The sequence below is a fragment of the Gopherus evgoodei genome, chromosome 2, assembly GCF_007399415.2.
Source record: "Gopherus evgoodei ecotype Sinaloan lineage chromosome 2, rGopEvg1_v1.p, whole genome shotgun sequence".
NCBI lineage: Eukaryota > Metazoa > Chordata > Testudines > Testudinidae > Gopherus > Gopherus evgoodei.
This window is the reverse complement of record NC_044323.1, coordinates 213737202-213752905: the sequence shown is the minus strand read 5'-3', so window position 1 is coordinate 213752905 and position 15704 is coordinate 213737202. Positions and strand designations below refer to the sequence as shown.

The 15704-nt window shown below is 41.0% G+C and overlaps 1 protein-coding gene across 2 annotated transcripts in view; it reads left to right on the top strand.

Annotated features, from left to right (window-relative positions):
* The window catches only part of TMEM241 (transmembrane protein 241), a 117759-nt gene extending 103445 nt beyond the window's left edge, over positions 1–14314 (top strand). For both annotated transcript variants that reach the window (XM_030552914.1, XM_030552915.1), the window contains 2 exons: positions 8109–8173; positions 13570–14314. In XM_030552914.1, the coding sequence (XP_030408774.1) occupies positions 8109–8173; positions 13570–13630 (126 nt within the window). In that variant the 3' untranslated portion in view covers positions 13631–14314. The remainder of the gene's footprint in view (positions 1–8108; positions 8174–13569) is intronic.
* Positions 14315–15704: the final 1390 nt, after the last annotated feature.

Here is a 15704-nt window from a genome sequence, read left to right as displayed (position 1 = left end):
TGAAGCCGCCCAACAGCGCTGCAGTGTGGCCACATCTAACACCACTTGCAGCGCTGGTTGCTGTAAGTGTGGCCACTCTGCAGCGCTGGCCCTATACAGCTGTACTAATACAGCTGTAACAACCAGCGCTGCAAAATTGTAGATGTAGACATACCCTGAGGCTTTACAGCGCTGTATCTTGCAGCGCTCAGGGGGGTGTTTTTTCACACCCCTGAGCGCGAAAGTTGCAGCGCTGTAAAGCGCCAGTGTAGCCATGGCCTAAATTTAGCAACCGGTTCCTGCGAACGGGTGCCAGCCCTCTCCAGCTCACCACTGGTCTCTGGTATCCAAAAGGTTAAGAAACATATTAGTGACCTGGGGAAAGCCCAAAATGTTTTTCTCTCAGTGACACTGATGCCAGCACACAAAACATAGCATGGTCTGTAGGTGGCAGCTAACACACTTGTAGTAAGTGTTTCATTCTCAGGTATTTGGATTGGCTGGAGGGCAAAACGGCCTGTGTTCAGTGCACATGGCAGCATTAAGCTGGGCAGACCATGTAATAAATCTGTGTGCTGACAGCAGAATGACTAGATTCTGCCCAGCCCTTAGGCAGTTGCTCAGCAGGAGGGGAGGAAGGAAGGAGTGTGTGGGCTCACCACTCCACATGTCCCTCTTCCGCTTACATAGGAGCTGCTGGGGGAAGGCCGGGCTGCTACCCAGATGTTCCTCAAGGGTGCCTGACAACCCTGTGATTGGGACAGGCAGAGCAGAGAGTAGGTAGTGTCATGGCATCTTGTTCTGAGTCACATACAGAGTGAGCTTTACCTGCCTTTATAAACTTGCTCTGAGCACCTTTGTTTCACATTTGCCTACCCACTTTCAGATGTGTCCACCCCCGCAGAGAAAAGCTGTTCCCTCTTCTCATGCACTTTCCTTACTTCTGTATGCACTATAATTCTCCGTACATTATTAATTATTAACATAAGGATGGTGAATTCGAAGAGATTGCTAAAAGCACAACGAATTACATGCAAAGTGACGCAGAGGCAAGAATGTCAGCAGCCAGTATCTAAATAGGGCCTGGAAGTCAAACCCCCTAGTTGCACTGGTAAGACACTAATCCTAGAGTAAATGAAATAAACCTATTAACTTCTGACCCAACATGAAGCATCAAAAACATAAAACAACCTACAGGAAAGTCTTTGAATAAATGACAAGAGACAAGCAAATTAACCTGCCTACGCTCTCAAATGCTTTTGAGAGAATATCAGTACAAATGTTGACGGCTGACAAATGTCATTAATGTTCATTGTTTTTTTACAAGATTGATACCCTGATGAGAATTTGCATCTCCCAGAGAAGAGTGTATATTAACTTTTCAATTGTTACAGTGAAGCTGAAGTCTTAAGCATCTTGAATGTTATTGGTATGATCTAGGGCTACATGTATAAAATATTTTAATAGACAGGACTGAGGTCTCTCTCTACGTGTCTGTTCCCAAATGTGTGTGAGTGATTCCAACATTTGGATAAAAATGAGTATTTAAGTTGGTGCAAATATCCAATTTGTTTTGATAACTGAGGTAACTGACTGCCCATGCAAAGGCAGGTGCTCAAATATGTAGGCATTGGAAATAATCCTGCAGTCTGGGACACTATTTCAATGAGTCTCCCTGAAGAAGTAAAAGAATAGTCATCAGTAGTGATATTGCATGCAGTGATTTTTGCACTACTGATAACCTGATTTAACTGTTTCCAGTGGCACTGGCACTAATCCATTCCCTTGATGGTTTTTTGGCCCTGAGAGGCTGGAAAAATAGGTACAGATGAAGGGTGAAACAAATAGCATATCTATAAAGAGCCTGACATTGCTTCGATAAAATGAAAACAAAAGTTACGTACATCAGAAGCTTTTGTCTTCTCTGTTTGGAGAAGATAACACTGATGATAAATAGACCGGAAGATTTATTTTGATCAGTGAGTGAACTTGAAAGGCTGTTTCAAAACACTATCTTTTGAAAAATACATATTTTCAAAAAGGGAAAAAAGTTTTGGCAGATTGGGGAGGTGAGGTTAAATGGATTGGCTTTGGGTAAGTAAACTAAGGGAACTTCTTTATAAATTATTCCATATTCAATTACTGTAAGAGCTGGTGAGAACTATGACATTATGTTTTCTAACAAAGATATGGTGGATTAAAGGAAATAAGTACTTTTTATAGGCTATAGTGAAATAATATTGCCATGTTAAATAATCAGATAAGTCTAAACCAAAATCTTGCATACACCTCTGAACTCTGGAGTAAGATGGTAAAATCTGAACCAGATATGGATCTGAAGTTTGCAAGTGGCCCTTACCTTTATAATGGTCCAAACGAAAACCCTGGATCTGAACATCTGTAAACTTTGGGGTATTTAAAATTCAGATCCGAATTTTGTAGCTTGAGAACATCCTAGAGATAATGGAGAGAAAACTGACTAGTTGGTCAGGGTTGATGCCCAGGGAGTGAATTCTCAGAAGGTTAAAGATTTTCCTTTTAACTTTCTGCTCCAAAATATGAAATGGACCCATGGATAAAGCACAAGAATAGGAACCAGGAGAGCTCGGCTTAATTTCTGGCTATGCCACAGACTGCTGAGAGACCTTGGGCAAGTCATTTAGGACTAGATTGTCAACTTACTGTCTACCCTAAATGGCAGCACCTAGTTGCACTGCCCCAGAAGCTAACCAAAGAATGAATCATGATCCTGAGAATCACAGTAGCACAGGTCCATTGGGCAAGATGCAATCTTCCTTTTAAATTCTGTGTATTTCAGTTTTTCCAGTTGTAAAATGGGATATTAATAATTCCCTACCTTACAGGTGGGTTGTGAGGCCTAATTCATTAACATTTGTGGAGTGACTGGGTACTGTAGAGAAGAAAACCACAGAAACATCTTTTTAAAAGCAAAACCTCCTTTTATGAATGATAAGGATGTTTCTTTACACCACCAAGGTCCTCTGAGAATCCCTCTCCACATTTGCTCCTGTTGTTACACCTTCAGTCTTCGGTTGTCAGGCCATGAATACCATCTTTCTGGATGAGGAGGACTGGATGAGGCTTCTTTTAAAACCAGTCCGTACTGAACTCTAATTGATCATAATGTGAGGATGCAAATGAACAAGGGTCATGAATTCACAAAAGCAGATTTGCAAATACAAAGTGTAATTGATGTATATGACCCCATTTTATCTGAGAATACAAGAGACAGTAGGAGGAAGCGAAGTGATGGCCTTAAAAACATGCTGAAATCAAGGTAATTTCCAGGCACTTTGGATGCTGTACCTATATGTTTCACCCTACAACATTTCCAGAGGATGTGGCTATGTTTTTAGTGAAGACTTTGACAAACACTCTTTAGTCATATGTACTAATAGTACTGTAGTCTTTATTCCTGAGCTGTTTGTTCTGCCTACATGTAAAGTTACATCTAGATAGATCAGCAATTGGATTGACAGAAATAGCTGGAATTGAGATAGGTAAATTTGATCAAAATAACAAGTTAAATAAATTGTGTTACTGAGGCCCATGTGACTAATTATCTTATTTCTCTTAAGAGTGACTGCTTTTTAAAGAAAACTTTTTTTTCTTTTCATGTAGGTAGGGTTGAAATTATTTTTCAATAACAGCATCAGGTGACGCAAATGCTTCGATGGCTAGAAATTGTTCTTTCCTAAGTATTACAAGATGTGCCATAATTATTTTAGGGGAAAAGGGAGATTAAGGAGAGCAATCCTCAACTGGTACACTTAGGATGTGTTTTTAAAATTATGTCAAGGGCACCTAGAGCATCTGGATAGGTGCCTTTTTCTCGCTTTTTGTATAAGTAAATGTACATGTAAATTAAAAACAGGTCAGCACATTTTGTTTAAGTTTAGTAAAAGAAAAATTAGCTTCTGGACTGGAGCCATGTGTTCCCAATTTTACCCTAGAGCAGGTTACATGCTTGATTTCCCGGAAAATTCGTTTTTCATTTTCAAACATTTCCTTTTTTTTAAATGAAAAAGTTAAGTTGGAAGTTTCTGTGCAGAATTTTTTTTCTTTTGTTTTTTTCTTGCATACACTTAGTACTTCTGCTCTCAGAGACATTTTGATTCTATTTGGCATCAAGACATTCTTATATAAGTAAAAAAAAAATACAAGTGTTCTACAGTAATTTTCCAAAAGGCTGCAGCTAACAGTAGTGTTTATGGAGAGGTTTGGGGGTGATTACTGTAGAATAGTATAATATTTTTAATAAGGGCAGTTCTCAACGAGTTTGTCATTTATCTCTTTCCCTTTTTTGGCCTCCTGTCAAGTTACCTGTAAACACAACTCTACAATGTGACATAACCATACCTTGGGTCACTTTAAAAAATGACACTTTAGTTCCTTATAGTGAAAGAATAGCAAACAGTTTTAAAAGATAAGTAGTTCTATAACTATCACACCATCAATCCTATACTGATTTCTATTTATGTGCTTGGGAATGAGCATTTTACTTCTCAGCCTACTACCCCAGCATTAGTGTAATGCAAGCTCAGTACACTTGACTCTACTGTCACTTACACTTAAGTAAATCAGGAGTAATTCCACTAAAATTAATAAAGCTACACCAATGTATGTAAGATCAAAATCAAACCCATTACAGTAAAGTGCTAGTTCTTAGATTTTGCACAAATATTTTATACAAATAAATATAACAACCAGGCTATGTATATGTGACCTTCATGACATACTCAGATTCTCTAATATCTGGGCATTAATTTTTTTTTCAGTAAGTTTCTAGCCCAGCTGGTTGCAAAGATAACCTTCCAAATGTGAATGGCATGCAAACTATTGCATTCTGTCTTCCTGAGTCTGCAGATAGCCTCAAGCAGTGACTCTGAGAACAGCGAACTGTGCCACCCTCCCCTAATCTCATTTGGGTGCTAACACTGCTGCATTTTGGAGCCTGCAGTGTAGCTATAGTTAGTTTTTCCCTGTTTTTCTTTTTTTTTTTTTTTTAATTTTTCATTGGCATATGGATATAAAGGTGAGAAAAACGCAGATAACTAGTGAGTTTTGACCTATAGATTATACAGGTGTTTTGTAGTGAAATGTTCTCATGGAGAGGTGGCTTAATTATTCCCTTAATTTCATGCTTTACAGCTTTGCCCATGTTAAGGTGTTGGGCTGTGCTTTAGAAACCCCCAAGACAGATGGCCAGGTAGATTATGTCAGTTAGAGATACATATGGCCACATTAATTACAATAATTCCATGCAGTAAACCTGAAGTCCCAAAGCTACACATGCTGTGTCAGATGCGCACTCCTAGCTTTGCACTGCTTTGTCCCCTTTGCACTGCTCCAGCGATACAAACGGGAATTTCTGGAGTTTTCCCTAATTTACAGCAATTCTTAGGTGGCATAAATCCAGCATAGCTATCTCTTCTCCTTTCTCCCCTGTCGCAGGAGTATGGGGCATTCCTTGGTGGGCTGGGGCAGAAGAGGACCTGGCTGGGGTGCATGGTGCTCGGATAGTTCCCAACCAGCATTGCAGTTCCCATGAAACTGTTCTAGCTGACATAATTTGGATTATTTGGTTCAGCCCCCAGTTGGCCTCAGGACTGGGAGTGGAGAGATGGCCCAGAGCCACCTTTCCTTGTCTTGTGCTGAGCACAGCTCAGAGCCAGCTTTCCTTGTCTTGTGCTGAGCACAGCTCAGACAGACTCAGGGGTCTGAGCCTGTTTTTGAAAGGGCAATGATAACATAAATGTAACCGATATGGGCTAACAATGTAACTCAGAGTTACTGTGAAGCAGTCTACTCTGAAATGGCTTCATGCTCCCTGTTGCATGTATGCTAGTGTTTTGTCAAGTTTTAAATGAGCCAGGGTTTCCAGCACTCCCTTGAGAGACAATTAGGAAAGCTAATAAATCTTACTGTCAGGAAGTCTTTCCTGATAACCGTCTAAATATTTTGCTTCATCCTGTTACTCTTAGTTATAACCTGCTGTACTGCCATAAATAATCCCTTTCATTCGTCAGTGTTTGCATTTGTAGGACTGTCACCTTATCATCCTTTTCTATAGCCATTATTTATCCTAATCTTTCATTGCAAATCAATTCCTTCTCCTTAATCACTTCTGTCACTGTTCTCAGGACTCCTTCCATTTTATGTTATTGGTCTGGCAATGAGGTGCCCAGAACTTAATGCAGCACTGCAGCTGTGGTAGCAAAGTCAGGGATAGATACCATCCTGCTCCATAATATGGTGGGCAAGATCTGGGGCCTGTTCTCCCTGCTTTGTTCTACCAATGACACAAAGCAGCTTTAAAACCAGCTTAACTGGCTGCCTGAAGATTATTTTTGTGTGTGTGTGTAGGAGGGGATTCTTCCTCAGTAAGGGGAGTCCTCACATGGCAGAGGGCCGACATAGCAGCTTTGACACCTGCCCCATTTGTAGGGGGAGTGTTTGGGGAAACGAGAGCATGGCCAAGGAGCCATCATTATATATGGATATCATTATATCCCTGGCTGCCAGAACAGCTCTTTGGAGCCATGGGGGGCCAGGGACATGCCTGGAGACTGCTCACTCATGCATTGGATCTGGCCTAATTTCCAGCTATCCCTGAGATCAGACCACTGCAAAGATGGCATAAAATCATCTTTGCCCCATCCTCCTACACTACCCTGAGTGCAGCTTGGTTACTGTGGAGGACCTAGCCTGATGCTCCTGTGTTTCCAGACCAAAAGTGCACTGGCCTTTTCTCTCTCCAATAGCACATTAGACATGAATTTACATTGCACTATCTCCTATCATCCTCAAGTTTTGTTCACTTTTACTCTTTCCTGATGTAATTGTTACAGCTGCTAGTGCTGTGTCACACTAAACCTTGATGGTCCTAGTGGTGTGCTGGATGTACCCCTGCTCAGAGGCAAGAGTTGAAGGCCTTTCAGATGCTACATTCTATAGGCCCTTGGTAGGTTCCAATAATGATTCAGCCGTGTGGCTAAATGAAGGGGTATTTTACTAGGGCCGGCAGGAAGGGGAAGGTTGCAATACCCTAGGTACTGTGGCTTAAACAGTGGTAGTCTGCTGGAGGGTTAGGGCTCCTCAGGCCTAGTGCCTGGCATGCCTCTCCAGTCCAGTCTCTGCTAGAGACAAATAGGAGAATACAGATTTCCTGGCCAGGATCAGTTAGTGATATATCTCGTTGCCTCAGCACTGGCTCCTTGCCCAGTCTCTGTTGCTTCTTCACAAAGTTCTGCACAGTCTTGAACCCAGCTGCAGTATTCTACAGTCACATCCGTTCCACATGTGATTCCTTCAGGGCCGGCTTTAGGGCTATTCCACCAATTCCCCCGAATCGGGCCCTGCGCCAAGTGAGAATCCCTTCCCTGGCTAAAGGCACCTTTTTAATTTTTACTCACTCAGCGGCGCTCCAGGTCTTCGGCAGCACTTTGACAGTGGGTACTTCGCTCGCTCCGGGTCTTCGGTGGCACTTTGGCAGCGGATCCTTCAGATCCGCCGAAGACCTGGAGGACCCACCGCCGAAGTGCCGCCGAAGACTCAGAGCACTGCCCGGTGAGTACAAGCCCCACTTATTTTTTTTTTAAAGTCATCCCTGCCAGGGCCCCATTGAAACTGTTCGAATTGGGCCCCACACTTCCTAAAGCCAGCCCTGGATTCCCTGGCTGCTGCTGCAGCCTGCTCTGTACACAGTTCCCTGGTGATTTCTGCTGCATTCAGTGTCCTTGCTGCTCCTGTCTTGCCATGTGGACTCTGCTTCCCTAAGTGCTAGGTCACTTCCAGGATGAGGTTCTTTACATAGTTTTTGTCCCTTCCTTCTACTGGTCAGGGCAAGGAGATTTGCCTGCATGTGCCCCCTGGAGGGTCATAAATCAGTGGAGAGGGGTTTGGTGGAAGTGGTAGTTTCCTGATCAGCAGATTCTACATCCCAGTGGGTTTCTCCTTCCCACTGAACATCTGTGTTATGGCTGGATTACTGACCTGGGGGTAAACAAATACTTAGTATGAGTGCACCTGTACAAAGTTAATCTCAAAGATGTTGCAACTTTCAGTGATGATATCAGGCAAATCCTTTCTTCTTGTTAATTTTACAGGTTACCACAGCTGGTTTATCACCATTTGTCTTTGGCATGACTGTTAATGTACCAACAATTTGTTGGTAAGTAATTTCCTGAAATTTCTGTGGTTACTTTGAAGTTTCTACTGAATTTCTTTACAAGGCTCATTATTTTACCCAGAAATGCTTTTTAAAAGGTTAGTCTGACAAGTAGCAAAAATATTTTGCACAGAGGAGAGCCAGGTGTTCAGACACCTTTGTGATGGGCACGGTATAATAATCTATCTGAAAAGAACAGAATTTCTTCGGAGGATCTCAAAATTCTTTACAGATGTTACACCTCATGACATCTCTGTGAGATATTGTTGACTATATACATTTTACAAGCTAGTTAAATTGAGGCAAAGGGTAGTTAAATGACTCATCCAGTGTCACATAGTGAGTTAGTGACAGAGCTTGGAATAGAACAGAGAAGTCCTGATTTTCAGGAACTCTGACATTCTGACCAATATCATATGTATTCCTGTGGGTATCCATGGACAATGCCTAACATATCGTGGACTGCGAATAGAAAGAATAAAATTAAATAACAATAAATAATACATACCTCCATCCAAAGCAGTACATGGGATTTGGTAATAAAGAGTCTGCTTAACAAACTTAGACTCTCCCAAATCAAAATTCTTATTGAATGGTATCAGGGCTTAGTCCCTGCCCCAATCCTTGCAATCTATCTTTTGGTTCTGTGTTTGTATAGTGCCTAGCACAATGGGGTCCTGATCCATAACTTCAGCACTACTGAGATAGAAATATTATTATTATTATTATTATTATTATTATTAATTAATAAATAAGGGAGTCGAGGTGTATCTCAAGAAATGGAGATACTTTTGAAAGTCCAAAGCCTCTCACTTTTACAGACCTTTAGACCAGGCTCTTCTCTTTTCCTCGTAGTATGGTTGGTGCCACAGAGATTCTGCTTTGCAATGAATTAAATTACTGTGTTCGGTTTTCAAGATTTGATATCAGTGATAATGATGTTAGGCCCAAAATTGTAGGACCAAGTATTTTGTGCACTTAAAATCTCGGATTTGCATTTGTTAACCATGTGAATGCAGCCAATCAAGCTACTGTGCATACAACTGATTTGAATTTTTAAGCCATGCAAAACATGGGCATGCAAATTTTGGGGACTTGAGGTGCATGAACTTTGTGCTGACTGTCCATAAAGGGACAAATTTCACCCAATGTGAGTAACACAAACAGGAGTAGTCTCTGAGACACTACTTTAGAAAATTAATTCCAGTCTATATTATGTAGATATTCATTCTCATCTTACCTTGAAATTTTTGAAGATCTGATCCAACTCTCACTGAAGTCAGCAGAGAAATTCTGATTGGGTTCAGTGAATGAAGGACTAAGCTCTTTGTCTGTACTATACAACTGTGATTGTGTGTCCATTGTAACGGAAAAAGAATCCTCCTTCCACAAATAATCCAGTTTGCCTTGTGCTTGACTTTCCTTCATTGTTTTAAAGAATTTCCAAGTCAACGAACCACTCATTTCCTTCCTGTGTTTGGTTCTTTCTTAGTTATCTTTAGATATTAATGCCTAATCACACCAAGGCAGAGAATCATTCTGAAATGTGACCTATATAATGGAAAGTCAGTATTAAAATACTTCCTCCACCAACATGCATCCATTGCTTCTAAAGCTTTCTGGATATGAAGCTTTTCACTAACAGACCTTGAAAAACTATAGTGAAATGTATATAAAATACATTTATGCAAAGCTGACATTTCATATTCTACTCTCGTTTCCCAAACAATTTCTCATGTTGCTTTTTTTTTCAGCTACAGCTCATAGGTTAAAACAAGTTGCAGAAAGCAGACTTTAAATTCAAACTGGGCTCTTTTTTTTATAAGAAATGCCAAAATAAATCTTTTGTATTTTTCTGCAATTGCAGAAGGTCACTTCTGTGGCCATGTGTATGTAATTCAGTACATCCTGCTGACGTGTTGCCAAAGGCAGAAAACAGCAGCACGTCCAGCCCAGGACATTAGCAAGCACGCATATATATCTGTGTGTATATTGCATATATATGATATATATACATACATGCACTGACATATATAATACACATGCATACAGATCAGTGTATATGTATACGTCTGTGTGTACATATAGATATAGTATAAACACATACATAATTGCATACACAATATGCACATGATATACCCTATATACATTTATATGCATGTAATATATGTGTAAATTTATGTGTTTACCGTACATAAGTAACTGATTAATATTTTAAAAGAAACTTTGCTTGGAACCTTAGCCCAGAGTTATGTTCAGATTGTTGAGAACTCAAAAAGGTGATTTTTGAAAAAAAAAAGTTTTGTTTTCTATTACTGGTTGTGCACCACCAGCATCAGGGATTTCAGCAGAGTTTTTGGAATAAGGTTTGTTAGATTACCGCAGCTGCAGAGCAAGCATAAGATCACAAACCACAGGGGTTTTTGGTGTAGGTCCAATATTAACAGTGGCTATCATTTTGTGTGTTAGTTTCTTAGTGACAGTGTGGTACTGTTAACTCTCATCCCTTAATTAACAGTATCCAAAGGATTCACCATATTTTAAATGTAAGGTAAATCCAGGGTTGAGGGTACATTACTCGACAGTACTCCATTTTGAAGTTAAAATGAAGGCTTCTGTTAGCTCAGTGGTCTGGTGATTATACATTACACTGGTACACTTAAGCAAAGGAGCAGATTTCAGATCTAACCTCATTTTACTTCTCAACTCTTGTGGACAATCCACAAAGCAATGTGTTGGTAACAATTACAGAGAAAATTTTGTTTAGTCTCAGCCAGAGTGGATTGTGATGAAGTGGGAGACAGGAAGGGGAAATATAGATAAAATCCAGGATCTGTGGATAGTGGATGGAGATACAGGATGTGGAGCCTGAAGTACAATAGTTTTGAAGAAAAAGCGTTGAACTTTCCAAGAATCAGAAAAATTCAGAAGTTAAGGGTCTCGTGATAATCTAACCCTTCTGTCTCTCTAGAAACAGCATTGGACTCCTCCCGCTTTAGTGGCCCTCACCCTTTTTACAAGCACAAGGAAGTTAGTGCCTGGCATGAGCAACAAGTGAATTAATGGCAGTGTTAGAAAGTGTCGTGGTGGATGTTTTGGTATCCCGTGCTATCACTGCAAAACTAGGGTATTTGGCAACCACTATCCAAGGTTGGAAGAGCCACATGTAGCATCCCTGAATGCAAGGACATTCATCCTCTTCTCTTGGTTGATGGCCAGATTGTAAAGGGCAGCATACAGCGTGAGCATTCCCATGCCGCCCCCTAAGGGGACAGTACCTATATTTTTAAAGCTTAGTGAGATGTACATAGTGAGATCATGTTATATGGCTGAGGATAAAGACTGGTAAGTGATAATACATAAATACACAAAGAGAAATCATAATAGAAATCACACATTTATGCCCTTCATTCCAAACCATCCACAATCACTTTACTATGTATCCAGCTACTGATGCTACAGATATGGTAGTTCTCCTGGTATACCCATTTTTTTACTGCTTGCTGAAGTGCAGCCACCTCTGAAATAGAACATGACAGCAGTTTACACAATTGGCTAACCAGGAAGTGCCCTTGTGGAAAAGTCCTAGTTAATAGAGTTTGATAGTGAATGATATCGTCTCTATCAAATTTTTAAGCCAATCTATAGAATTTTTTTGAAGAGATCTGATTCTCTATTAAACTGTCTATTAAAAACTCTAAATAAAGTAGAAAGTACTCTTTCTCTTTCAGTGTAATTTCTATGGGACCCTGTTGGTTTAATCCCCATTGAACTCTATAGAACTTTCCTATAGGGATAAAGAAGAAGAACATATTATCCACTTGTAATTTCAGAAGGAATTCATGCTGATAAATGTTAATAACTGGAGCTGAAATTTAGGCGGGAATCTTAGGCTAATGGTTTCCTGAGAAAAGTGCCATGAATTTGTAATGATTATAAGTGACCAGGCTCTTGGTTTTAAATCTCTTTTGATGCGCCTCTAACAGTGCATTGCTTCTTAATGGTAGTTCCATAGCCAAAAGTGGACTGTCTCTGCATGTGAAAGTTGCTATCTCCATAGCAGCTACCCTTTCAGGGCTTTATACTGCACAACAGTATCACTGTATTAATAGTATACTGTACAATTGTTATATAAAGTTTGCATCTTTCAGGGATTAATGGTGTTTATAAACAATTCACTGACACTAATATTTAAGTTAATATAATACTATTAATGTCCGGACAACCTTGTCAGCTATACATGCTTTTTGAATAACATAAATAAATGAGCGCCCTCTTACCAGTAACTTGTACAGAAGTTTATTTTATAAGGAGCTTTGCTGGTTCATAAGCTAACTAAGCCGTGAGTCATTACATTTAGCTTTTCACTGTTGCAACAGAAGTGGAAACTAGCCAGCAGTCCACCATATTCTTCTTGGATGTGATTTTAGAGGAGATTTGGGGATTACTGGCTCTTGCACAAGATGGATGGGCTGATGACTGACATTTATATAAACAAAGACAATTCCACTGAACTCAGCTCTCTTTGGAACCCTGCTTCCAGCGTTAGCTGCTCCCAAGACCTGGGTGAGAGTGAGAACGAAAGAGCCGTCATTGTGCCAGGAGAGGCAGGAGTTAGGGATATGCCTTGGTGCACACACTGCTCCAGTTAGAACAGTTCAGTGTGCCAGCTCTTCTGTAAGTGTCCAGTAAGTATGCAGGCATTTCTGTTGGTGATAGGGTGATCAGCTGTCCCGTTTTTATAGGGACAGTCCTGAGTTTGGGGACTTTTTTTTATATAGGCTCCCGTTACCCCCCACCTCCTGTCCCGATTTTTCACACTTGCTGTCTGGTCATCCTAATTGGTCAGCTTGTCCAGCATAACCTGCCCAGAGTGCAAGTTTATTCCCAACCCTGTTCATTTCCCAAAAGCAGGAGAGTTTATCTCCCTTCCCATTTTTGTCAAGCAGTGAGTCCATTTTCAAATTAGAATACAAGCAGAAATTGCTAAGGGGAAGTCTGTACTTATATCAATAACCAGATGAGGTTCAAAGCCTTCCTGCTCCCTCCCTCCCTCCAGTGTATACATGCCTGTGTAATTATTTTAATATCGATAAATAAAGCAGCTATTTCTGTCTATATATTTACACATATATGCACCCGTCTCTAAAATATTGGAGGGGAACTATCTCAATGAGATCTGAAGAAACAAGCCATTTCTGGTTTCAACCATTTCTTAGCACTCTGAGTGAAAAAAATTATCATCATGAAAAATGCTGGGGTTCTGTAATGTCACCCTGATGAAGGACACGCATGCAAGCAAACAAACTTCCTCCTTTCCTTTGATGCTGTGCTGTTTGCCCTTCTATAAAGTGTGCATACTTGATCAATATTAAAGTTACACCTTGCTTTGTTTACAGTCTTCTGCTCGGTGGACTTGGAGAAGCCCTGCTTGTTTACACAGAAAGGATGGGCACATAACTGAAAACAACGAGGATTCCAAACCCTCACCCGCAACTGGAAAAAACCAGCTGAAGCTCAGAAAACTCAAAATGAAAAAAAAAATAAAGCAGCAGCAGCGAGAATGAAAAAATGTGATCAAACACCAGGTCCCTTCATTCTTCTTTTGTCTTTCTTCAGAGGGAACAACATGCTATTAATAGCACCAGTGAAGGAGAAGCATAATTGGTCTGATGATTATGAGTGTTTGCCTCAAAGTACAGGACAAGAGCTATTTCTGATAGACGCTGTAAAGGAAAAACTGTATTGTGTCTCTAGACGGCTCAGTGTGAGAACCTTTTTCAGCAGCACCTTCTCACGCAAGGAACTGAACTCCCCAGCTACTCTGCAGAAACAGGAAAAGTCGTGTTCTCCACTGGATGCCCCAGAGCTTTTGTTAGAGACTGAGAGCAGGTTACACCGAACAATGTGAAAATCCAAGCACTGCCGTGAATCAAATAGCAGTGGGCATGGATTTTGTTTTAAGTTGTCCTGTAAAAGGCAAGTTCCCACATGCAGGTCTCCAGTCACGTTGTCTGGGTTGGCACAGTGTGTGAGAACATAGGGCCTCTGGAGATAATTCCTTTTTTGAATTGTGGCAGATTGACAGATAAAACTTTGCTGAATGGGAAATCAACAGATAAATCTTACTATCTATTGTACTGACTCAATTTGTGTGTGTGTATTATTATTTTTTTCTTCTCCTTATCCAGGGTTTCTCTTGACCATTGTACATTTTTTTTAGGGAGAACTTTGTTTTGTTTTGGTACTGTTTGCTAGCAGTGGGTTGTCTCTAAGTTATCTTAAGAGGAAGCAGAGATTATAAACCTTGAATCAATGTCATGAGAAATTGAAAGAAATTAATTCCATAAAGCCTTGAAATAATTCCATTCCCCAGTCACTGCTTGAAATTTTCATGTTTGCCAATGTAGAATGAGATTTTTAAGAGTCTCTAAAGACTAGATCCACAAAGGGATGTAGGCACATTAAAATGGCAGTTCTGTGCCTTAAATCCAACATTTAGGGACGCCTGTGATCCTCCAAACCCTTGCTTAGTTGCCACCTAAATTCCCTAGGTGTCTACATTTCTGCTGCCAAAGTCTCCTAGGTGCTTAGGTTTCTGCTGGAGGGCATGCACAAAACCGCCCAAGGGTACACCTATACTACCTGCCGGATCGGTGGGTAGTGTTCGATGTATCGGGGATCAATTTATCGTGTCTCGTCTGGATGCGATAAATCAATCCACTAATCGACACCCGTACTCCACCTCAGCAGGAGGAGTAAGTGCAGTCGACGGGGGCACCGCAGCAGTCGACTCGCTGCCGTGAGGACGGCCGGGTAAGTCGAACTAAGATACTTCGCCTTCAGCTACACGAATAGCATAGCTGAAGTTGCGTATCTTAGTTCGAACCCCCCTGCTAGTGTAGCAGAGGCCTAAGTCCTGACAGTGCAGAGCGCACCCTAACTCGACACCTAAGTGTCAGCAGGATTCTCAACTATGCATTCCTCTGCCTATCTTGTCTGCAGGGCCCGATCTAGTAGAAGTGCTCAGAGCATGCCTACTGGATGGGGCCTCACACCAAAGGCAGCCAAGGGTGACCAGATTGGGAATTTCCCAGGGTGGGGATGTGCATCTCAAAATACACCCCCTAATGAGGACACTCGCTCACCTGCCTTTGAATCCTTGTTCTGCCTGATTTGGAACAGGGACTTGAACTTGGATCTCCCATCTGAGTGCCCTAACTACCAGACTGTTGGATATTCTGGGGGAGGGTGCTCGCCTGTCAAAGCTATTCCATTTTGTAATAAATAAATATTCAGAGATTGGCTGATAATTAGGATACCCTCCTGGGATGTGGGAGACCCAAGTTTGCTTATTTAATTATTTATACAAATTGGAACAGCTTCAACAGAAGAAACTGAGAGGGGGCCCACCCCGAGCTGACCTGGTGAATTATAGACCTCTCAGCCTGACATTGATCCCAGGCAAAATAATGGAGTGGTTGATCTGGGACTTCAATTAAAAAAGCATAATATAATGTCATGCAACAGGGGT